At 50.4% G+C, this 23004-nt stretch overlaps 1 protein-coding gene across 7 annotated transcripts in view; it reads left to right on the forward strand.

Moving 5' to 3' along the window:
* The window catches only part of GNB1 (G protein subunit beta 1), a 70215-nt gene that overhangs the window by 35692 nt on the left and 11519 nt on the right, over positions 1 to 23004 (forward strand). For all 7 annotated transcript variants that reach the window (XM_074334273.1, XM_074334270.1, XM_074334272.1 and 4 more), the window contains 5 exons: positions 10781 to 10886; positions 14664 to 14702; positions 16706 to 16812; positions 20697 to 20760; positions 21648 to 21810. In XM_074334273.1, the coding sequence (XP_074190374.1) occupies positions 10830 to 10886; positions 14664 to 14702; positions 16706 to 16812; positions 20697 to 20760; positions 21648 to 21810 (430 nt within the window). In that variant the 5' untranslated portion in view covers positions 10781 to 10829. The remainder of the gene's footprint in view (positions 1 to 10780; positions 10887 to 14663; positions 14703 to 16705; positions 16813 to 20696; positions 20761 to 21647; positions 21811 to 23004) is intronic.

The raw sequence follows: 23004 nt of genomic DNA on the forward strand, positions 1-23004 counted from the left end.
CACACATTCCCCCCGTGAAGCCAGCTTTGTTGGGTTTGGGTAGTTTCGTTTGTGTTGGTCCAGCCCCCTCCCATCCCCTGTGCTGGGAGACCGCGTCTCTTCCGCATCAGGCCGCGTCTTACCTTACAGGCAGGGACACGTGTTCGCTGAGCGAATGGATGTTCGCGGGATGTGACCCATAAATGGCTTCAATAACTAAAGCCACGGCGTGTCTCGAGTGGGCTGGCTGGAGCGACTAGAGGCAGGTACCCTGAGCAGTGCTGGTCCTGCGAGGGACCGGTCTGGAAGCCTGGCGTCGGGCATGCGCAGCAGACAAGAGGGCGGGGCCACAGGGCTCCTGCCCTTCTGTAGGGGCGGCCCTCCCGCTCTGGCATCACGTCCATGTGCACTGCTGCCCAGGCCGGTGGGTGCTGTTGTCCTGGCGATGCGTGCGCAGCACAAGAGCCTCCCTGGGGGCTTGTTTTTAGTAGCAGTGAGTCCCGGAAACTCTACAAGTGAAGCCATGCCGAGTGGGTGTGATGGCGCTCTCAGAACCCTCCTCCCAGCACACCCACCCCTGGGCGCTGGCCCTTGGAGACATGCTCCCGGAGGCCAGTCTGCTCCCGCTTGCCTTCCTCTGAAGAGCAGGGACCCTAAACTCTGTTTCATGTCTCGAGCCATGAGGCAATCTAGGCATTGGAATCAGAACAAACTATGATACAGTTTTCTTGCTTTTTTGATTTTCCTCCTTGTCTCTTCATGTAGAAAATACTTGAAAGGATTTGTATTAGGGGATTGGTTGTGACAGTCACTTGAAATGAGTAGCTCTCACCTGGGGCCCATATAGCCCCCCCCTCCCCCCCCCCGGGATGTCTCGTGGTATCTGGAGACGTTTCTGGTTGGCACAGCTGGGGAAGGTAGAGGCTAGGGGTGCGGTGAGGATCGTACCGCAGACAAGCTGTCCTCCACACCCACTTCTGCCAGAGAAGCGTGCGTCTGCTAACAACAGGAGTGGCACAGTTCCAAAGTAAAACTGTGCACAGGGAAGCCAGGGGACCTTCAGCGTCTTGATGCCACCCCTGCCCTGCAGACTGGATGTGTGCACATGAGGCTGTAGACTCACAGCAGCGCTCACCAGCAGGCAGTGGGAACCCGTAGGGCATCCAGAGTGGCCTTTTCATGGAGTTTGATGGGGAGATTACAAAGACGTACTTAAATGTTTGAAACTCAATCGTTCCTGGGAAAGAACAAGCAGATACTTCAGAAGCAGTGTAGAATTACATGTACGTTCGTGTGGCTGCAGTGTGGACAGAGGAACGCCTCGAGGCTGTGCTATGACGTCTGCTGCTCCCGCAGACCACCACTTCCAGGACTGTGGGTGGCACCGAGGCGGCAGGAGTGGGGTGGAGGGGCGGGGTGGAAATGCCCCTCATACACCCAGACTTGCCTGCCCACACCTAGGAAACAGGTGGCCAGGGCTTTGAGATCAGATGGTACCTTCTCCGTGTCAGACGGGACGATCTATGAGATTACTCTGAGAAGCTTCTTAAGTTGCAGTGGATTTTGTTTTTATTGTTACTGTGATTTTTCTGGTAATAGGATTCTAAACACCCCATCTCTCAGATACTTGTTAGTTTAACTCGGTATTTTCCTTGAGGCATTTCTAGGATTTTTAAAAAGAAATTGAGATTAGATTTCTTTTTCTCCACACTGAAGATGGCAGTTTGTGGCAAGAAATGGGAGTAGGGGAAGGGTGAAGTTACATGCTCCCTAAAATGTGGGGAGAGTGTCCCCTGCAGCCCGAATGCACGCATAGCCTCCTCTCTGTTTTGCTGACAAGCTTAACGTGTTGGAGACAGACCAGGAGCACTTCTGAACTAAGGTAATTTCAATGTAATTAATCCACATCGGTTTTTAAAGTCCAGTGTTTAAATTTCTTCAAGGTTGTTTTTTTTTTTTAATAACCTCATTTGCTCATCTCTTTTAAGCCCAAAGTTGGTGTTCAGAACATGTTGGCCCTAGAAGGGTGTTTCCTTGAAAGGCTCCATCCAGTGTTCAGCGGGAAGGGTTAAGGTCCCAGCGATTGTGGCTTTCTTTCTAGCTTAGAGCAGCATTTCTCCAGCTTCTTTCATTAGAAAGCAAAAGAGCCCTCTTTCCAAATCAAATCTTCATTGGACCACCAGCCGACGATACAGATAAAGGTCAGGCCACGTGACCCAGAAAACATCTCCAATTGTCTGTATAAAGTGGGAGTGACGGGGCTTATTGGGGTGAAGGTAAACGACTCTTGGTACTCGTTGTAAGTTGAAGTAATTTAAAAATTAAAAAGCAAAACTAAATGGAATGAATTAGGTGCTCGAACAATTGGGAATGGTGTGCAACAGGTGAACTTGATACCACAGATGAAAATGAACTCAGGGAATCATAGACCTCAATGTAAAGCCTGACACCAGAAAACCTTTGTAAGAAAACGTGGGAAATCACCGAGACTGCGTTCGGGGAAGATTCCTTAATCGTGACGTCAAAGACGCAGTCCAGAAGAGAACACTTGTAGATAGGACCTGGTCAAAATGAAAAACTTCTCAGGGGGCCGGACGGCTCAGTTGGTTAGAGCGCGAGCTCTCCACAAGGTTGCCGGTTCAATTCCCACATGGGATGGTGGGCTGCACCCCCTGCAACTAAAGACTGAAAACGGCGACTGGACTTGGAGCTGATGGGCCCTGGAGAAACACACTGTTCCCCAGTATTCCCCAATAAATAAAAAGTAAATTTTTAAAAAAATGAAAAACTTCTCCTTCAGCGACACCGTTAGGAGAGTGAAAAGCCACCGGCTGGTTCACAGGTCCCGCCACTACCCCTTTGTGACTGTTGAGCTGATTTGTATCCAGACGAGTGAGGAATGCTGGCCCTTGGAGTACTGGCCTCTCACGCACGCACTGGGGTGTGGCCGCGTGGAAACAGCTTGTGAAGCACACGTTGGCCGTTGGTGCTGCAGCAGCAGGGTCCCCACAGGCTGCCCCCAGACACGACAGCTCGGAACGGGCGTGCTGGGCACAAAGCCAGACCATGGGAAGTGTCCTGTCGCGTCCGTGTACGTGCAGCTTTAGAAAGTGCCCACTAGTGTCAGTGGCCGCAGTGGGGGGGCTCTAGAGGGGCCCAAGGCGACTTGGGGGGTGTCAGAGGCGCCCCAGAATGTATCAGAATGTATCAAATTGTACATGGACTGTGTGACTCCACTCCACCTGGCCAAGCCCTGTGTTCCCCTGGCCGCCACTCTTGCCATGTCCTTGGTTTCTCCCCCAACTGGGCAGGTGGGGCGGGTGGCTTTGTCTGTCGTTCGGGTCACTGAGTGGAGCCCCTCATAGTGCCCTGGTACCATGTCCTAGTTAGTTAGTGGGTATCTGCGCTGCATTGGGCGGGTTTGAAGGGCCTTGGGTGGCTCCTCAGTGAGCCCTCATAGCATGTGAGCTGGGCACTATTACTGTCTCCGCTTTCAGACCCCAAACCGAAGGCACAGAGGTTAGGGACTCAGTGGAGGCCTCCTGGCAAGGAGAGAGCCAGGCTTGGACCCCGGGTACATGCCCCCCCCCCCCCCCGCCTCCAGCCAGCAGGTTCTGTTCAAATCAGCTGGACGTGAGAGATGAGAGGCCAGTAACAGCAGCTTCTGTGGAAAGCCAGCAGTGTTCTTCCTAGTTTGCAGGAAGTGCAAAGACAGAGATTCCCCCCCATGGTGGGGGTCAGGGTCCTCCCCAGCCTTGGGGGTATTGGCGCCTTGTGTGTCCCCACCACTGTTGTCCCCTCAGATGTCCCTTCTGGTGTGTGCCCCTCGTTTCTTACACTGTCAATTATGTGTGAAGTTTGGCTCTGAAGTAATTAAAGCAGCCATTCCTGTGTGGCCTCAGCAGGTCTGAAGGGCTTGGATTGATTGACTGATTTTTGATGACCCACTACGTGCTAGGTTCTATGTTCGACCCTGGAAGCAGAAAGGGCCGTGGACTAATGAGGTGAGATGCAGAGGGAGAGCAAGACCCCCCTGGGCACCAGGTGGCAGCAAGATCGGGAGGGGTCACGGCCCTTCCTGTGGCCCTTTCTGTGTTCCCTGGGGAAGGGTGGCCCAGGTGAGGGGCACTCAGGCAGCGTCTCTCCCTTGTCTCTGCCTCCCGTCCTGAGCTGTCATCGTGATTACTGCGGGTGCCCCTAACTGCCAGCTTCTGGTAGGCAAGTGAATTGATTTGTAAGGTGACATAAGGAAGTGACAGTGGAGTCAGGAAGAGCACCTCAGCTTTCTCAGTTTCTGAGTTGGGAAAACAGGGGTCAGTTTTGTGCAGGTGGAGCCCAGTTCCTGCTCTTTCAGAAAGGTCCTCAAGGGACTTGGACCCCAGGTGACTGTGAATGAAGAGATTAGGAAGGGCTCAGCGCTGTGCTGGCTGCAGTGGCACCTGGAGGCCACTGGTCCTGTGTGACTGGTGAACACTTGCAATGAGGTCAGTCCAATGCACCAGATTTCAGCCACAGCCCCTGTGGTGCACGGCACCCCGCTGTGCCCCTGAGGACTGTGCCGCAGACGTCCGCGTCCTGCCATCCTGGGGACTGGGCCACTGCGGTGACGCCTGGGTTTAGCGAGGATTCCCTAGAATGACACCTTCGGTTCCCACAAGCTCATTTGGAGTGTAAGTGGCGTTGGGCTATCGTTACTTGATGAATTATCTGTGTAGCTTTTGTTCTGATTTGAAAAGAACAAGAACCTTTATGTTTACAAGGTAGTAAACTGAGGTACTGTGTTTCCCCAAAAATAAGACCTCGCTGGACAATCAGCTCTAATGCGTCTTTTGGAGCAAAAATTAATATAATATCTGGTCTTATTTTAATATAATATAGGACCGGGTCTCATAATATAAGACCCGGTCTTATATTAACTTTTGCTCCAAAAGACGCATTAGAGCTGATTGTCCGACTAGGTCTTATTTTCGGGGAAACATGGCTCCTCCTCCCTCTGGAAGGTCAGCTGGGAGGCCAGACAATGTAGGACTCAGTGTGTGTGCCCTGTGTGTATAGATGTCTGTACTTGCAGTACAGACTCACTTCTGCTCAGGGGGATTGGATCGCTGCCGGTGTCTTAGCACATTAGGGCTGCACGGCAGCGATCCAATCCCCCTGAGCAACGGTATGGAGACCATACCGTTGTCCACAGAGGCAGCGCGTGAAAGGAACGTGTCCTGTGCCCGTGTTACCCGACAGGACAGCAAACCCCTGCTCTGCGTCAGCCGCCCTGAGTTCTCTTAAAATTTGCATCAGAAAAGTGAGAAATAGGAAAATCTCATGAGGATCGTAGCTGTTGAATACACTGCATGCTAATAACATGTCATGCACACGTGTCAGTGTTCAGACAGCGTGTGAACATTCATTACGTGCGCTGGGCTGGGGCCTGGACTGACAGGGACTCGGCTTCCCCTCGGAGGCCCATTCCCACCTGCGGGCCACACAAAACTAGTTCGTTTACTGTTTATGTCTCTGAATGTTCTGATGACTACTTCTGAGCTACTAGGCATCAAAACTTAATGCAATTCTCGTCACTTCTGAAACATGGATGTGTAAGCCACCAAGGTCAGCCATTCAGTTGTTCAGACGAACTTGGGGATTATTGGGGTTGCATCGTCTCCGACAGCCGACCGCCTGAAGTGGCAGGGTGACCTGTGTCATTGCAGGAAAAATGTCATGACTCAGCCTGCTTGTGGGATGTGTGCTCCCTCACTTTTAAAACCAAGTATTATAGCAAATTCAGTACATGCTTGTAATGTAGTCAAATACCAAGAAATACTGATTTAAAAAAAAAGGGGGCAGCCGGTTGGTTCAGTTGGTTAGCGTGCAGTGCTCTAACACCAAGGTCGCTGGTTCGATTCCCACATGGGCCAGTGAGCTGCGTCCTCCAGGACTAGACTGAACAACTACTTGGAGCTGAGCTGTGCCCTCCTCCTCCCTCGTCCTCCCCTCTCCCCCCTCCCCCCCTTTCCCTCCTCTCCTCCCTCCATTCCTTCTTTCCTGTCTTGGAGTGTCTTAAAGCAAATCCCCAAATCTTATTTCACTCATGAGTAAGAAATATTTCTATCAGTTAAGGTTGTGGGCCCATTGTAACACCAAACAAAGGAAGAGCAGCCCCTTCACATCTTTAAATACCCAGACCACATTCAGATTTTCCTCATTTTCTCTAAAAGTCTGTACATTTGGGTTTTGAATCAAGATCCAAAGTCTTGTGACTTTTTTTAAACTTTTAATGGAAAACTGGAACATGAAAGTATGTCGGCGTACACCTTTAAATGCAGGGCTGGCCGAGGTCGGTGGTGTGGGGCAGAGTGTCCACAGGGCGCTCACTGCACCCACTCCAGCAGTGACACCGGTCCAGCCGCGGCGTGTTTGTCCTGCTGCCGGTGTGGTTAGAACCGTGTGTCATCCTTTGGGTTTGCACCGTCTTGTTTGGAGGTTAGCTTGGATGTGGGAATAAAAGAAAAGTAGAAAAGCTGATGAAATTGGTTCCAGTTCCTCATGCAGACCCGTCTCAGAATGCTGCTTTGTCTTGTTAGGCGTTGGGCCAAGCAAGGCAGCAGCCTCCTGCCCCGTGTGACCCTGGGTGCTCTGTGGGCTGGCTGTGACCTGAGAGGTTTCAGAGGAGCCCCCAGAGCAGAGTGGGAGGCCAAGGGCATGCGAGGGTTGATGGGGGGACACCCAGGGCTGAGAGCACGTGTGTGCGTGTGCGTGCATGCGTGTGCGAGGCTGCTCTGTTGAAAGGTGCTTCATCCTGTCACTGAAGGGCTGACAGAGCACTTTTCAGTTGTCTCATTTAATTGTTACTGCAGCCTGTGAGGTGGCGAACACCATCCTGATTTTGCATGAAACAGACTAGAGTGAAAAGGATTTAGAGAAAGTCACGTTCCTTGTATGTGGTGGAACCAGAACTTGAATTACTCTGATACATTACTAAGTGCATGGCCTGAGTGTCATTGTTAGTAAGTGTGTGACAAATGGGGCGCTGGGTTCCCGGATGGTCCTTCCTGGGCTTTACAGGGCTCTTCATTAGAGGGAAATGGTGCTGCGTGTATCCTGAAGTGACCGGGCACCACCCAGGGCCACCAGAGAAGCACATTATATTGCCAGTGAGAAATAATTTGACTAATGAAATTAGGCTACCACGTTGACTTTCAAAGATGTTGCATGTCATCTAAAGTAGGGGCAGATCACATACTGGCTTTTAAGTTACTTCGATTTCTACAAAAAGCATTTCCAAAACAGAAGTTCTCAATAAAAGCCAGTGGCAGCTGTGGGTCACAGAGAACAGACGGGAACCTCTCCTCTCAGCAGGTCCTGTCTTAGTGGATTAGGCTGGGCAGTGCGCTGAGTCAGCACGGCCAGAGCTTAGCAGTGACTTGGACCCAGGCCATGGGGACCTGATGGTGGGGTTTCCAGAAGGCTTTGGGGGGCCCCGGGTGGTGCAGAGAAGAGCAGAGGCAGTTCAATGTAAGTACAACCTAAAATGTACATTCATTGTTTCATTATCAAAATAGTAAAAACTGCACGCCCAGTACTGGAAAGTGAGAAAATGTGACCAGTAATTCTAACAAAAATGCTATTCGTCTTTTGCTAAGTAGATTTTTAGTTTTATAAAGTAGCTAAAGTATTGCATTTGTTTTTCATTTAACACGATAAGCATTTCTCCAGATTTTCCTACCATCTTCATCATTGATCTTAGTGATAGGTAATAGTTCATCTGGTAAAAAGTTAATATTAGCTTTTTTTTTTTTAACTGAAAAGTAGGGAGAAAAAAAATGTGAAAGCTTCTTGGTTCCAGGGCCCAGATAACCTGTTAACTTTGTTGAAAAAAGAAAAAAAGTGTATGTATAAAAGGTAATGTGAAAAATGAAAGCTGCCCCACTATTTCTGTCTCTTTCTCCACAAATAGCCACTATTAACATTTTCTTATCTATACAAAGAAGATTGTTCGCATTAGCATAGACGTTTGGCCTTTTCATACACACAGAAAGCAGAGCGCCCGTTTATACGCTGTCTGTACCTGTGGATCTCATGTGCTGTGTCTCCACAGGGGAGCCTTTGGGGCCAGCCTGCAGGTTGTGGGAATAAGAAAGTTGCTTGCTTCCTGGCAGTTCCTCTCCAGGCCCCATGCTGCCCATGGGGTGCGGGCCTCTCTGGGCGGGAGCGTTGGCCTCGCTCCTGTGCCGGTGGTGGTGTTGGAACTCTGCACGCCCATCCTGTGAGACCAGTTCAGTGTCCCAGCTCAGGGCGAAGGGGGCTGCCCTGTGGATGTGCGCACACCACGTCACGGTGGTCCTGAACAGTGCCCCTCCACCCGGGTGACTGAGAGGCCAGCGTGCTGAGACCCTGGGTGTCCCCCCCTCCAGAAACTTCTTTTCCAGATTTGATTTTTAAAAATACACCTTATACATGGAGAATAGTCAGTGTAATTTTCAAAACTTTAAATGCCTAACAATAGGTTTTGTTTTCTTCCTCCCCCTTTTCCCTGACCCCCCCCCACACACACACACACACACACACTCCAGTTCAAGTTGTTTCTCAGTCTAGTTGTGTAGGACACAGCTCCCTGGCCGGTATTATGAGCCTTGCGCTCCCCCCGGCTCAGGCAGTTGGTTGCTGGTAGTCTGTCGGCTGCTCACGGCGGCTCTTGCCGGCTGCCGGCCGCTCACGCTGGCCACTGGCCGCTCATGGCAGCACAGGGCTGCTCACGGCGGCCTCCGGCTGCTCACCGCAGCCCAGCTCCAGGGAGAGCCGTTGTTCACAATCTTAGCTGTAGAGGGCGCAGCTCACTGGCCCATGTGGGAATCAAACTGGTGACCTTGGCATTAGGAGCTCGGTGCTCCAACCACCTGAGCCACCAGTGCAGAAGTTATGTTTGTAGACTAAAACTGAGTTTAATTTGGGGTGGCTCAAGCCGACATTAGCTGTTGGTTTGGGGAGGATTGAATAACGAAGCTTGTTCACAGACTAAGAAGGACTCTAACACGAGGTGCTGGAATCATACTGCCCCCAACGCTGCAGGCCGGTCTCACGGTGCCATCCAGGCGCGTGTGTCACCTGCAGGTGAGTGGTGCCTGGGCTGACACATGGCACACAGGGCTGCAGGCAGTCTGTGGGCCCGAGAGAAGACCACGGCTTTCTGTGTGAAAATTAGTTCGTATTCTCTTGGCACTGTTAGTATTTCAGACATTCACGCTCATGGGTGCAGTCCATAGTGTGTGTACGTGGACACGAGAGAGGGCATCAGTGTGGTCACCTGGGGGAGATGGCCGTGGTGTGGCCGCTCCGTGTCTGTCTGGGGAGCCCCCATGAGGCGTCCTGCCTTAGTGTGCTCACAGCAAGGCCTTTCCAGACAACTCGCTTGGCCAGAGGGACTTCCAAGACTGGCAGCATAGGTCGCCTTCCTGCGGAGTTGGGCACAGGCCCCACTTCTGCGGTGTCCTGGCTCCGCGAGGCCTTTCCTGGTGGCTGTCCAGTGCTGGTGACGTGAGCTGCCTCTCTGGGGTCTGTCTGCTTCCCACCTGGCTGGCCCAAGCAGCTACGGCATTTCTAGCAGTGACTGGGTTAGGCGAGAGCAAGGACTAGATCTCACCTTCCAAGATGCTTTTCGTTGGGAGTGATGTTTTTGTTGTCAGCGGTAAATATACGTCAGGTTTCTGTAGTAGAGACCGTGGAACAATTATTTGGAATGCTTTTTGTAGAGTAGGAAAGCTTATGTAGACTAGGAACTGGGACAGCTGAGCTTCTGGGGTCATCCATGTAATTCCCCCCAGGTGTGTTTCAATCTCAAGAAAATAAACAAGCACTGTTAGTTAAATATCTGGTGGTGTTATATTAACCCTATGACTTTTACACGAAACCTGTGAGGGAAAATACTCCCCTGTGTATTTGCATTGGAGACGGAGTCCTTGTATAAGCCGTGTTTTCATGTAGGAGCTGACGTGCTCTTAAGTGATTAAAAGATGTGGATCATTCTATCTTCAGCTTTGTGCTCCATTGATCAGATTTATGACTGACTACAGCCATGTTCGGGGTCAGAAATGCAATCCCCAAATCTGAGATTTCTTTGGGAAAATAAGTCTCTCGTTAAACAGCATGGTTTTGTTTTGACTGACTCAGGAGTGCTGTCTGCTGAGATAGGGTGTGGGGCAGGGCCGAGCGTGGACGCAGGGCTGCCTGGCCTGTGCCTGTTGGCGTTAGGGGGTGTTCTGAGTCCGCTGGCCTCCCAGGGCCCCTGTTGGTGGGGGAGCAGCCTGTCCCCGAGCCAGAGGCCAGCAGGGCACCACGCAGGTCCTCCTGCAATTGCTGTGCGAACGAGCCGGCAGCTGGGCGGGCGTGGGTGCAAGCTCATTGATGTGGCTTGAGGTACTTGGTTGCCAGATTGCCACTGTGCCCCGTTTCCTGGCCTGATAGCCCAGGGTTTTCACGTGAGAGCTAGTCTACAAATAAATGTCAGTTTTAGGTTCTTGGGTTCCCTGGTGAGACCCAGATCCTTTGTGAAAAATGCGTCGTCACAGCCTTTTCCTTTCTCAGCCCTCCGCCGTCTTTGAGGAAACCAGTAGACACTGTCATTGTACAAAGCTAGCGAACAACTGGGCGCGTTTTGCTCACCAGCCCCTGGTAAGGGAGGCATTTTAGTACAAGTCCTGGTGAATGCTGCGGTGCTCCGACTCTCAGAACTGCAATTTCCGCTTCTCACCTGCTTCATGAATTGCTCAGCCATTGTTTATTAACTTTTCTTTGCTTGCATGTCTTTCAGATCTCAGATTCTTTGCGGAGGCATTGGAGCGAGACACTGAGATCAGAAGATGAGTGAGCTTGACCAGTTACGGCAGGAGGCCGAGCAGCTTAAAAACCAAATTAGAGTACGTAGCTCGTGTGTGCTTTTAAATCATTTGAATTTTAGGGCAGACGCTATCTGTTTTAGGCAAGATGGGTTACAGAATGTCTACTGGTGCTTTGTACTTAAACTGAATCTTTATTGCCCCAGGATATGCTAATCACACTGCCAGATACTGTGTCTGGCACCTTAACCCCAGGATTGTTTCCTAGTGGGTCATTATTTGATTACGTGTAAAATGTTGCCGTAGAGTTTATAAACATCTTCCTGTACGTTTTTTCTTAACGCTGGGAATTTGCTTTGTGACTTTCCTTTGGTCACTGTATAGAGTGTGGTGTCTGTCTCCCTCCTTTGTGCCTGTTAAGTTGAGGGCAGGAAACTTATTTAAAAATAAGAGTATTAACACCAACAACACCAAGTGTTTTAGGTGCGCCCGATTTATTGTTTCCTGGGGGGTGTTATCGGAGTCCACATCTTTGGCGAGGCTGTTAGAGCAGAGACATCTCACCGAACATAAAAACAGCCTTGCACAGTTGAGCTCACTGTACAAAGAACATTCACAGGGTTCTGAGACTCTGAACTCCGTCACTGATGTAGGATGTCACATTGCGGAACCAGGATCTTTGAAAAAGGGAGGAGGAGCGGGCCTAAAGGGATGAATTCTGCTCTCCTCCTACTTTGGGAGGCTGTGCTTTTAATGGATGTTTCTAGAGAAACATTTCCCACGAGTCGTTGTTGCTCTTCTCAGACTCGATATGAAGAATGAGAGGGAAGGCGGTGGACTCAACAGCAAGAAGCGCGTCTCAGCACCTTTAGGCAGATGGTTGTCCGGGGAGAAGGGCTGCAGCTCAGCCGTTCTCCGCTTCGTCCACCAGGCGTCAGCCACCTCTCGGTATCACCTTTCAGTCGGGTCTAAACCGTGTCCTGGTGGAGCCTCATTATTTCCTTCTCAGTGACCAGTCGTGTTCAGAAGGCCGAGTGGTAATTGGAGAAAGAAGCGTCAACATCGTTTTAGCCAACTTGTTTTGTGAGCTTGAGAACAGATAGTGGAATTGTCTGAGATGCGCAACCTGAGAGGAAACAGAAAATGTCCTTTCACTGTAAGAAGTTTTCAGCTCTTACCATTTAAAATACCTGATACACTCAATAAAAATAAGGAAGACTCAGTGGTTTTAATTTGCTCTGATCAGACTGTTTTAACATTACATGTCTGTCCACCCTCTAGAATATAGAAATCAGAATTGTGTTTTTCTGACAACTATAAATTGTTGTTCATCAAGAGTGGATCCAGACCCGTTCACAGTGGATAAACAGAGTTTGCATGGCAGAGGTGAAACCATATTTGGAAAAAAACAGGCTGAAAGTTGACGTCACGTCTCTTCCCAGTTACATTGCGAAGTGCAGGCAGGGCTGTCATGTGGGCCACATGTGGAGTTTAAAAATGTGAAAGGAAACAGGTGGGATTAATTTTTAACAAACTGTATCTAAAACATTGTCATTTCAACATATACTTTCATTTTTGTACTAAGTCTTGAGAATTGAGTGTGTCTCTCACATTGAACGGCACATGCAGCTTGCACGCGCAGTCTCACGTGGCTCCTGGCTCCCCGTGGGAACAAGTCCCAGGAGAGCGGCTGAGCTACCCGGCCTGTGGCCCCCAAGGCTGTGTCTGCACAGTGCAGGCGACAGGGGCTGTGCGAGCCCATTACACAACAGAAAGGGGAGACTCTTTTAGGAAGGAAAGAAACCCCCTTTTCCTGATTGCTCAAGGATGGCTTGCTTCTTAAAGAAAGAGATGGTCCATGAGTCTGAGTGGGGCTGCTTTCTTTCTTAGGTTTGTTTTTAAGTTTCAAGACCCCAGAGGGCTCTCATCCTCTTTTGACTGATGTGTGAGGAAGCAGGGCTCTGAAAGGGATGCCGATTAGAGTGTGGCATGCCTTCAGGTACACAGGCCACCCGATGGGTTAAGGAAAACACCACGAAATGTACGGGTGCCGCTCGTTTACAGAGCAACTGCCAGTCTGTGCGCAGCAGGCCTCATTGTGTGACAGGGTCCTGCGTGTGGCCGTGTGGTGGCTGAGCAGAGCGGGGGCTTGCAGTATAGCCCGAGCAGGATGAGGAACTAAGCGGCCAGTATAAGGGGACACAGGTGACCTATTACCTTCAGTGACATTTCTCATCACCAACAGTACAGAGGCCTGTGCACTAAATAGTACACCTGTTATGCACGTTCTCACCAGCCCGTTAAATTGGGAATGAACCTAGAAGGTGCCGGTTATTAGGCAGCAGTGGAGACGTGGCCCTTGGATGGACCCTTCCTGCCCTGTGGGAGGTGAAAGGTGCTTGTTCTGAGACACGCGCGTACACACAGGCTCCTGTCGGCTGAAGTGAAGACTGAACCGAACTTCCCTGTGCCTGGTGTTGAAGGTGGTCTTTTCCTCTTACCAGTCGGCTCACACAGTGTCGGGGCGCATCCACTTGAACTTCTCGAGTTCCTAAGTCATGCGGTTTGTTTTTTCCGTTTAACAAATTGTTGTTCTTTCTGAAAATTAGAAGGCACAGATAACATCAACAGAAGTGGTATTCAGAAATAAACACTAAACCCAGTACTTGACGAGTAGAGTTCGTTGATGCAAGACCTGCCCCTGTCCGTCTCCCCTCCCTCCACCTCCTCCTGGCAGAGAAGTGCTAGATCACGGAAGATTTTGCGTTACTGTGTCATGAATTAAGAGAGTGACATGTAATAGCATGATTAGAGTTGCGGTTGGGGCCTGGGTCTTCGATACACTGATGATGACAATCTGAATAGGTTCCTGCGCTCTCGGTGGTTAAGTGTCCCCGTTGCCTCATGAAGTAAGGTCATCAGCAGTGAGGCAGTTGGTCCCGGGGCGTCCTTTCCTGGGGCACCCCACGCGCTCCCCGGTGTGTGAGGGCCATCGCGTGGCCAGTTGCCGCTGTCAGAGCAGGCGGTCAGGTGACTGCATAAGGAAACATTTTTCTTACTAGAAATGGTCATTTCCTGGGAAATTATTCCTACACTCGGATTTTGACCCTTTCGAAGCTATTACCTCATTTTCCTGCATAAAGTATGGCTCTCTTTGTAAAATATATACACTAATTTGAGACTTCAAGATTTCATTTTTTAGTAACTTTGATTACTTAGGGATAATGAAACATTTTAATTAGCTTTAGTATATCCCTTTGTAGTACTTACCTGTCTCCCAAGGTCATTTCATAGATAAGAAAACATGTACAGGATAGAAGAGCCAGAAAGTCTCATTAGAGCCTTCGTTCTTTTCCACAGAGTTTAGCAAGAGCAACTGTTTGGCTTGAAAACAGAGTCCTCAGTTAACACAATTGCAGAAGCAAAGTTCTTTGGGCTGGCCATTGGTGCTCTTTAGACTTTCTCTCTGGCCCCCCCAGCTCCTGGGCTGTTACAAGACAGAGCGAGATTTGTGTGCAGGTGTGTGTCAGGGATGGGGCCTCCGCAGGCAGGAGAGGAGGCAGCACTGGTTGGTCTGGGGTCTTCCCAGCACAGGCTGTGTTTCTGGTGTCATGGGTGTAGCCTTGGATGCTTGGGCGCTGTGGGCTGTGTGTTGAGTGGGGTCTGTGTGCCTGTGTAGTCCCCAGATGGCCCTGCCCTGTGGGCTGCGAGGACAGGGAGGGGGCGGGTGTGCCATCCTTGCACGTCCTGCCCTCACTCCGAACGGTTCATAGAGGCTCTCTGAAACGTTGGTGTGCGGACCTGGGATTGATGTATGAGGAACATGACTAATTTGCCCTTCATCGTTGTTGTTTCTAGGATGCTAGAAAAGCATGTGCGGACGCAACTCTCTCTCAGGTAAGCACCACCTCACGCAGAGTCGCTGCCCGACTTGCAGGTTGGTGTGTGGTGGAGCACCCCACTGGGGACCCCTGGGATGGGCTCTGCTCTCGTTGCTTCCACACGGTGAGGGGGAGAACCAGTGCTTGGAGATTGGCACTCACAAGTCACTCCCGTGCTAGGTGTGGGGAATGGTGGTGGTGTTTTTTAAGATGAAATATGACTCTCGCCTTAGTGAGTACTTACTGTTAGAGGTCTGTATTGTCAGATACCGTTACGGCCTTCAAATGAAGTATTTGCAAGGTCCTCTCTTTATACAAAATCTGCCTCAGAACTTCTGTTCCTAGAGTTGAGTTTGGAAGATCCTCAAAACATTAGACATAAATTATGACGCAGTGATTCCACTCCTAGACACACACGCAAAAGGATTGAAAACCGGTGCTCCAACGAGGACGTGGACGCATGGTTCTTAGCACTGGTCATAACAGCCGCAGGGGGAACAGCCAGCTCCCGCAGTGGGTGCGCAGGCTGCGGTGGCACAGGGGAGTGTTAGTCATAAAAAGGGACGTGGTCCTGATGCCCGCCACAGCCGGGACAGAAAACATGGTGCTGGTGAGACGAGGGCACAGAGGCCATGTGGTTTGTGCTTCCCTTCATATGACGTACTCAGAGCTGTGACCCCACAAACCGAAGACAGGGCAGCGCTGCTGGGCACGCTCCTCTTGGGGAGACGGAATGCGTTAGGTGCCACTGGGCCGAGTCCTGTACCATGCCGAGTTCCACCTCGTTAAAAAATGACGTTTGTCCAAAGAATTGAACAGAAATGTGAAAAAATTATATTACTATGGAGGATGATTAATTTTTCAGTGTCCTAATGCTTTAGGGGGTGCATTTTAATTGGATTTAAGCAGTAAGTTAAGGAAGAATTGTGCTGCATAGAATTACTGTGTTTTGCCATGTCTAATGTGCACCTACGTTTTTGGCCCAAAACTTTCTGGAGGAAAAAATCTTAATTTTTTAATTTAAATTTTTATTTGTTTACATTTAGGTACTTCTTTTTTGTATTGTAAAGAAATTTTAGCATTTATTTTTTAACATATGGTACAAAAAATTTTATGTAATAAATGCTTACAAAACACAAGAACAGATATGAGGTACAATAAATTTTATGTACTGGCAACAAATTTACAATAGTTACGCCTCATAGAAGTCTAAGAGCTCTTTGTCGTAAGTTCAACAAAACGGATCATGTTCCAGGGTAGTGTTTTGTATACGTATGTTGTTATTGATTTCTAGAGTTACACTTTTAACTCATAAGCATAAATAAAAGAATTAAAAACATTTACATAGATATAGAATTAGTATGACACATGTATAATGTGCATCTTTATTTTCCCCTCACAAATTTGAGCAAAATGTGCATTATACATGGCGAAAACACAGTACTTGAATTTGAACTCGCAGTTACACTTTGGACCCCTTGCTGTGACACACGTACTTCATTTGTCAACCCGGGATTTTCTGTTGGCACGGCCCAGCAGGTTAGCATCCCAGGCGGTGTCGTGGGCCAGCCCGGAGACGGAAGGACTGCCCTGGTCGCTGTGCCGCCCGAGGGCTGTGAGCAGGACTCAGGCACAAGGCCGTCCGCTCGGTTGTGCGGCTGCTGGCCGATGGGGCTGTGACGACTGAGGGTGGTGGGAGGGGCTGGGCTGGGTGAGCAACAGCTAGGGAGGCAGGGGTTCCTGCCCCTGGGGGCCAGCAGTGTGCCTGTCACACGGGGGGACCGACAGGGAGACACAGATGGTCCTGATGACCAGGTAGAGCAGGAGACTTAACGAGAACCATGAAAGGAAGGTAGGCGCCGTGGTAAACGCACGTCCCCATGGATGGAGAGCTGCCTGGGTGGCGGGCAGGACTGGGGTGGGCACAGTGAGGGCGGTGGTGCCGCCGGTGGGGTAGGTGTGGAGGAGGTGGGCAATGGCGTCGTCACAGGGCTGATTGCAGGAGCTTTTCTTTTTCAGATCACAAACAACATCGACCCCGTGGGAAGAATCCAGATGCGTACCAGGAGGACGCTGCGGGGCCACCTGGCCAAGATCTACGCCATGCACTGGGGCACCGACTCCAGGTGTGTGCTTGCAGCCCCAGCACTGCTCTCTATTGGGGGAAGTCACAGGGCTGTGCCTGGTCAGGAAAGAACGGGGAGTTGCAGCGCGTAGTGGGCAGCCCAAGTGCAGTGTCACAGGTGCACGCTCCTGTCTTTCCAGACCTGGGGTGCGTGTACACGGTCACTGCTTCCCCACCCTGCTCAGTTCACGGCAGCTCTGAACGCACCTTCCCTCACCTGTGCTGTCCCAGCTCCATGGCGCAGAGCTGTGTGACCGTGGGGAAGTCACCGCCTCTCTGTGCTTGGTTCCTCTTTGCAGCCTGTTCTCATGGCTTCTTGGCCTCTCTCTCTCCTGGTTTCAGTGTCCTGGCTCAGGGGTCGTAAAACCGGCCCCAGGCAGTACCGGAAGGATGCAGTATGTGGAGCCTTAGGGCAGCGCCCTGTGCGTCCCAGGTGCTGCGCCCACACCAGGCAGTGGGCGTGTGTGTCTGGGCTGCGGCCGCATCCTCTCCCCAGCCTGTCTGTCCCCCTCCTTTTACCCACTGCCCCGTTGTGGGTTCATTGTCTCTACTTTACATTCTGCCCCTGATTTGGACTTGTCCTCCGGAGGCTCATCTCCAGCGCGCCCCGGGTCCTCCCGTCCCTCCCCTCTTTGCACCCCGTTCCCCTTAACCTGCAGCATTGCGGAAACAAAATCTGCTCAGCCCTCTTCTTTTTCCTTAGAGGCCATGGGAAAGTCCATCTTTTCTTCCTTCTCCACCCAAATAATTAAATAAAATGCCGTGTGACTGTGGCTCTAACGTTCTTTCAGATATCTCACAGGGTTCTTCACATGTCTTTCTTTGAATAGCATTTTTTTCATGTTTAATTGTCAGAGTGGAATTTTCAGATCGGTTTCCTCTTTGTTCATTGAAGTGTCTGCGTTAGAGTGTAAACAGCTACGGAACAAACGATTCTATCTTTAGTCTTTTGTATATAATATCCTGTGCAATTCCAAATGCAGATGAGAGCTTAGATCATTTTAACGATGGCAGTAATCAGAAAGAATAAAAAAGGAAACAAAAATGCCCAGACCAATCGATCCACCTTAGACTTGTCAGAAGTAGCTGGTTTTTCCTCCGTCTGTGGGAGCATCAATGTCCTGATCACACCAGGACATGTGATAGACAGTGCTATAGCCAGGTTGTACTCGGAGCCTGGTACTCAGGGGCCTGCTACTCAGACCTTGGTACTCAGGAGCCCGGTACTCAGGATCCCAGTACTCAGGAGCCCGGTACTCAGGAGCTCAGTATTCAGGAACCTGATGCTCTGGAGCTGGGTGCTCAGGAGTCCAGTACTTGGAGCCCAGTACTAAGGATTCTGGTACTTGGAACCTGGTACTCAGGAGCCCAGTACTCAGGAGTCTGGTACTCGGAGCCTGGTAGCTCTCTTGGCTCCCTAAGAAATGTGCTCTCCTCCAACAGCCAGGCTTTAGTTTGGGGAGTCTGGAAAGCTTCTCACAGAGGGGACACTTCACAATGCAGCTGTGTTCTGGGAACGCGGAAGTGTGTGGCTGGAGCAGTGGACTTGAGGAGGGAGGGGTTCGGGGTGAGGTTGGACGGCGGGCGGGGACCAGAGCGCCCAGGCCTCCCCATCAGCAGGTGCAGGCCCTTCTGCTCACTCCGCCTCAGGGCTCCGAGAGGAGCTGTGCTCCGAAAGCCCTGGGGTCGGCAGGAAGGACAGCGGGAGCCTGAGAAGCAGTCTCAGGTTCGGGGTCACGGTCACCTACGTGGGGTCATGGTCACCTACGTGGAGTCACCTACGGAACGGCTGGCGTGGGGACCCCATGGGAGCCGTTGGGTGTTGTGTTGGTCTCCATCTCTTTCTTGGGCAGGAGGGGCTCCTTTTTACAATCAGAAACAAAAGAAAACAAAATGATATTAAGGAGAACCTCTCTATCCAGAGCTTTTCAGAGATTTTTTTTGTAGAAAGTCTAGAATTGTTCTTTTAGTTTTGGGTGTACATTCTGCTTTCGTCATCTTCATACTTGTTGCCTTCATAAATGCGGCTTGTATTCTTTTTCATGACTCAGGGCTGTAACTTAACAAACAGCAGTTATTTTGGCACGTTCTTACAGTCTGTGGATGCTGACAGCCTGGCACTGATGAGCAGCTGGTCTTGCCGGCTGCCAGAGAGGCCCACAGCGGGCCGGTGTGCGTGCGTGCCGGGGTGTGATGGAAACACTTGTGAAGTGTCTACCAGTGTATTACAGTAGATGGACTCACCCTTCATTCCACTGGTTACAACACGAACTAACTCTTCTCCCTTCTAAAGCCTGCGCGTGAAACCCAGCTCACCCAGTGAGGCTCGAGGCCCGCCGTCGTCTTTGGCACGTGGGCTTCCTGCTCAGTGTCTTGGAGCCCTTGCTTCCCTCCTGGACACTCTAGCCTCTGCGTGTGGGTGGGTGCTTGCCTCCTGGGAGCGGACGGCTGCTTAGCCAACAGCTCTGAACCTCGTCCCCCAGCAACTACCCCCTGGGATGAAGAGGTGTGTCTTCTCTCACCTTGCGGAGGATCAGGCCGCTGCGCATCTGTCTCTCTCACTAAAACCTGGGCGAGTCAGCAGACACTAAGCTCTCTGAGCAGGAGCCTTGCTGAAGGTGACCCTTGGGGGTGAGCCGCTCTGTGCTGGTGCTGAACTTCCAGACAGCCTGTGCTGGAGGCTGACAGACAGAGCGGCCACCGACCTCGATGCCACAGTCTCCTGAAGACATTGCATCTGAGAAATCAGGCGTTGGAGCCTGCACTCACCTGAGCCCTGGCATAGGCTTATGACCGCGCTGGGATTGGCTTGTTCCAATCTCATCATTGCCTCCTTGTGAAAAGGAGGCTGTGCGAGGTGCGTCCCAACATACGTTTTGATGAAAAGTGTCCAGATTATCAGAGTGTCGAGTTTTACCTCCAGATTTTGATCAGTTCAAGAAGCCAGATATGCTTGTGGCTGAAACGGTTAAAACCTACTTTGATGAACGCTTTAAACTTAGAAATAGTCCTGTCATCATTCACCATAACGGCACGTCTGGTGGAGTTGCAGGGCCCTCCCTCTGTTCCTTGAAAACAGCACGTCCTGGAGGAGGTCCCAGGGTCTGACGAGTAGCTGCACTTCCCACAATCAACTCTCACGTGATGTTCCTTTGCCCAATAGTCATGCTCTCCTTCTGCAGTACCCCGACTTACTTCTGCAGACACAGCCGGACCACTTGTCAGCACACAGATCCCAAACTTAGCCCCATTGCCCAGAACAAGAAAATCGTCAGGACAAAGATTCGTGACACTTCCTAGTGTCTCCTGCTGGACCAGGCCCAGTCTGCTGTAGTTGTGTCGCTTTGCAAAGCAGGTGGGATGTGAGGGCCACCTTAGTGTGTCTAGGACACCTGGGTTCCAGTACCTCAGTCTGGGGAATTCTCATGAGTTTTTTGGTGGGAAATGCCTCAGGAATTTGGAATATCTAAAAGCGAATTCCTTTACATCTAGGCTTTCCATGTTTCGGAATAGAACAGAAATTGCATACTACGTATTTCCTACCACCTTTGGCTCTCGAAAGATCTGTGTATCTCAGATTTGATTTATGACACCCAGAAACCAAACAAGCAGTTATAACATGTCCCAGTCTCAGCTGACCAAGCAGGTGGCCTTGGTGACCAGCTGCATGTGAGACCACGTGTTCGAGTCTGAACTTTTGTCTGAGCACTGTCTTCCGTGCTGTCACTGTTAGTCTAACAGCTAGAACTTTTTTTTGCCTGTAAACAAGTGTGCTTTGTCTGAAGCAAATGTAATATTGAAGCACGTGGTTGTCGTCACTGGTTGGCTGTGTGTGAGTGCTGTGTCGCTGTCATACTAACGGTGTGTTCTTGTCCTTCCCGCCAGGCTCCTGGTTAGTGCCTCACAGGACGGTAAACTTATCATCTGGGACAGCTACACCACAAACAAGGTAGGGACCCCAAAATGCCTTCCCTGGAAACAGCCTGAATCCACTCACGTGAAACTTGTAACAGGAGGGGCTGGGGGCATAGCAAGTTTGGCTGTGGTCCAAAGTCTGCCAGCCAGAAGCTGAATCGTGGGGCCAGCACACGTAAAGGGTCTCCTGCTGACCAGATCTGGCTCTCTACAGAGCAGGTGGGCGGCACTGACTCCTCCATGTTTCTGGAACACTGGGATTGCAGTTTGGCCTCAGTCTGGGAAATGTCACGGTTTAGTGAAAAATGCAGAAATACAGCTTTTCATGCAGTTACTAGTTTTTACAAGGGATCATCTGAAAGACATTATCCTTTAAAGTATAAATGAAATTCTTTTAAAAACTTAATCCAAGCTTGTATCATAGTGGATGAGAAAGTACTATCGTTGTTCCAGACGTGTTTAAAAGATCAAATTCAGTTGTATTTTACTGGAGAATGCTAAATGTGCATAAAATACTGCAGTATTTATAACAAATCTGTCTGAGGCACAAGGAGGATTAGTTACAATAATGTCTAGTTTGGTCACTTCAGTAAAAATGTGTTTTGTAAATGATTTATAGACATGCTTTCTTTTTTTCTCTAAGATAAAGTGAATTTATTATGAGCAGATGTGCCTTTAAATAATATTAAAGGAAACTGCTTTCATTTTAATACACAATTCTGATGAGGAGGCTGTCCTACCATTTACCTAAGTGGCTGTCGAACCATAAGTAGGACCTGAGTAAAACCATAGATTAAGTTGCTGTGCAGCATTGGGTTTCTCATTAAACCATGGCTTTACCTGACTGGCCACAGGTGTAAATTGTTTTCAGATTAATTTTAGTAGTTGAGCTCGTTGCATCACGTGTGTTCTGTCACTCAGGTCCATGCCATCCCTCTGCGTTCTTCGTGGGTCATGACCTGTGCGTATGCCCCTTCTGGAAACTACGTGGCCTGCGGTGGCCTGGATAACATTTGCTCCATTTACAATCTGAAAACTCGAGAAGGGAATGTCCGTGTGAGTCGTGAGCTGGCCGGACACACAGGTACGTGCTCTCACCAGTAACCTCTGGGTGGTACCGGCTGCATGCCTGGAGTGTCCTGTGCTCGGACACGTACCTCTTCTCAGGAACTGTTTAATGAGACTGGTGGCAATAACAGCCAGAAATACTTTGAAAGTGAAATCAAGGACAGGCGTTGATAGGCCTTTACCAGTAAGAAACCTCTGGCGCGAAGTCACTGTAGTGTCCCGTTTTTGAGGGTTTCGGGTGTTGAGCCCCGCCCTGCATAGGCAGCAGCCTCCTGTTGTGTCAGCTTCGCAGCTCAGTGTGTTATCTCCTAACCCTCTTCATCTTGAGCACCTTTCCACAAGGGGTTCCTGAGGGAAATCTGCATGCGTGTAAGTTGCATACAGGTGTTTACATGCGTGTGTGTGTGTCCTTACTGAGCATCTTCTCGTGCTTCATACGTCTCCACACCAGCACTCTTGTTGCAGAGGGAACAGAACAGAGTCCTGGGGGCTGTTGACGGTCTTCTGAACACAGCCAGCTCCACGGTTTGGGTGGTGTGTGTAGTTTAGGTTATTCGTGACAAAAGGCACAGTGTTTCTGAAAAGGTCTTGTCCTGGTATTTCCTTCTGTGGCTATATTCTCAGTTCTAAGAGTCCCACCCCACTAGGTGCACCTCCTTCACGGGCCCCCCGAGAAGTGGCCGTAACTAATGGAGTCAAGAACCGTGCTTCCGACGCTCGTCTGTTAACTTGAGCAGGCTGAGAGCATATCTTTTGTCTTTTTAAATGCCATTCTGTTCAGGGAACGCATTCTGTATCCTTTCCACATTGACAGGTTTATCCAGATGTGTGTTTCATGGAGGAAAGCCTCATGCTGACCCTGCGCTGCACTTGGAAGTGGGGAAGTGGGGTCTGTCCGCCCCCGCTGGCCGTGTCTTCGGTGTGGCAGGCAGAGTGAGACTGGTCTCTGCTCGGAGCTCCTGCAGCTCATCGCTGTGAAGCACGGAGGGAGGGCGTGAAAGGCTGAGGATGGCCTGTTTCTCCCTTCAGTTCTGTCCGTTTTCACCCAGACATTCTGAGCTCTGTTAGTAGAAGCTGAACGTTGATGACTGTGGTCCCTCCTGATGAATGGCCCCGGGTGTCACGATGAGAAAAAGTCTGCCTGGCTGGTGTGAGTGTAGCTGGCCCAGCCTTCCCGTCTTACGGTCTGCTGTGTGTTTCCCATCCTTTT

This window comes from Rhinolophus sinicus, linkage group LG06, assembly GCF_036562045.2.
Source record: "Rhinolophus sinicus isolate RSC01 linkage group LG06, ASM3656204v1, whole genome shotgun sequence".
NCBI classification, from domain to species: domain Eukaryota; kingdom Metazoa; phylum Chordata; class Mammalia; order Chiroptera; family Rhinolophidae; genus Rhinolophus; species Rhinolophus sinicus.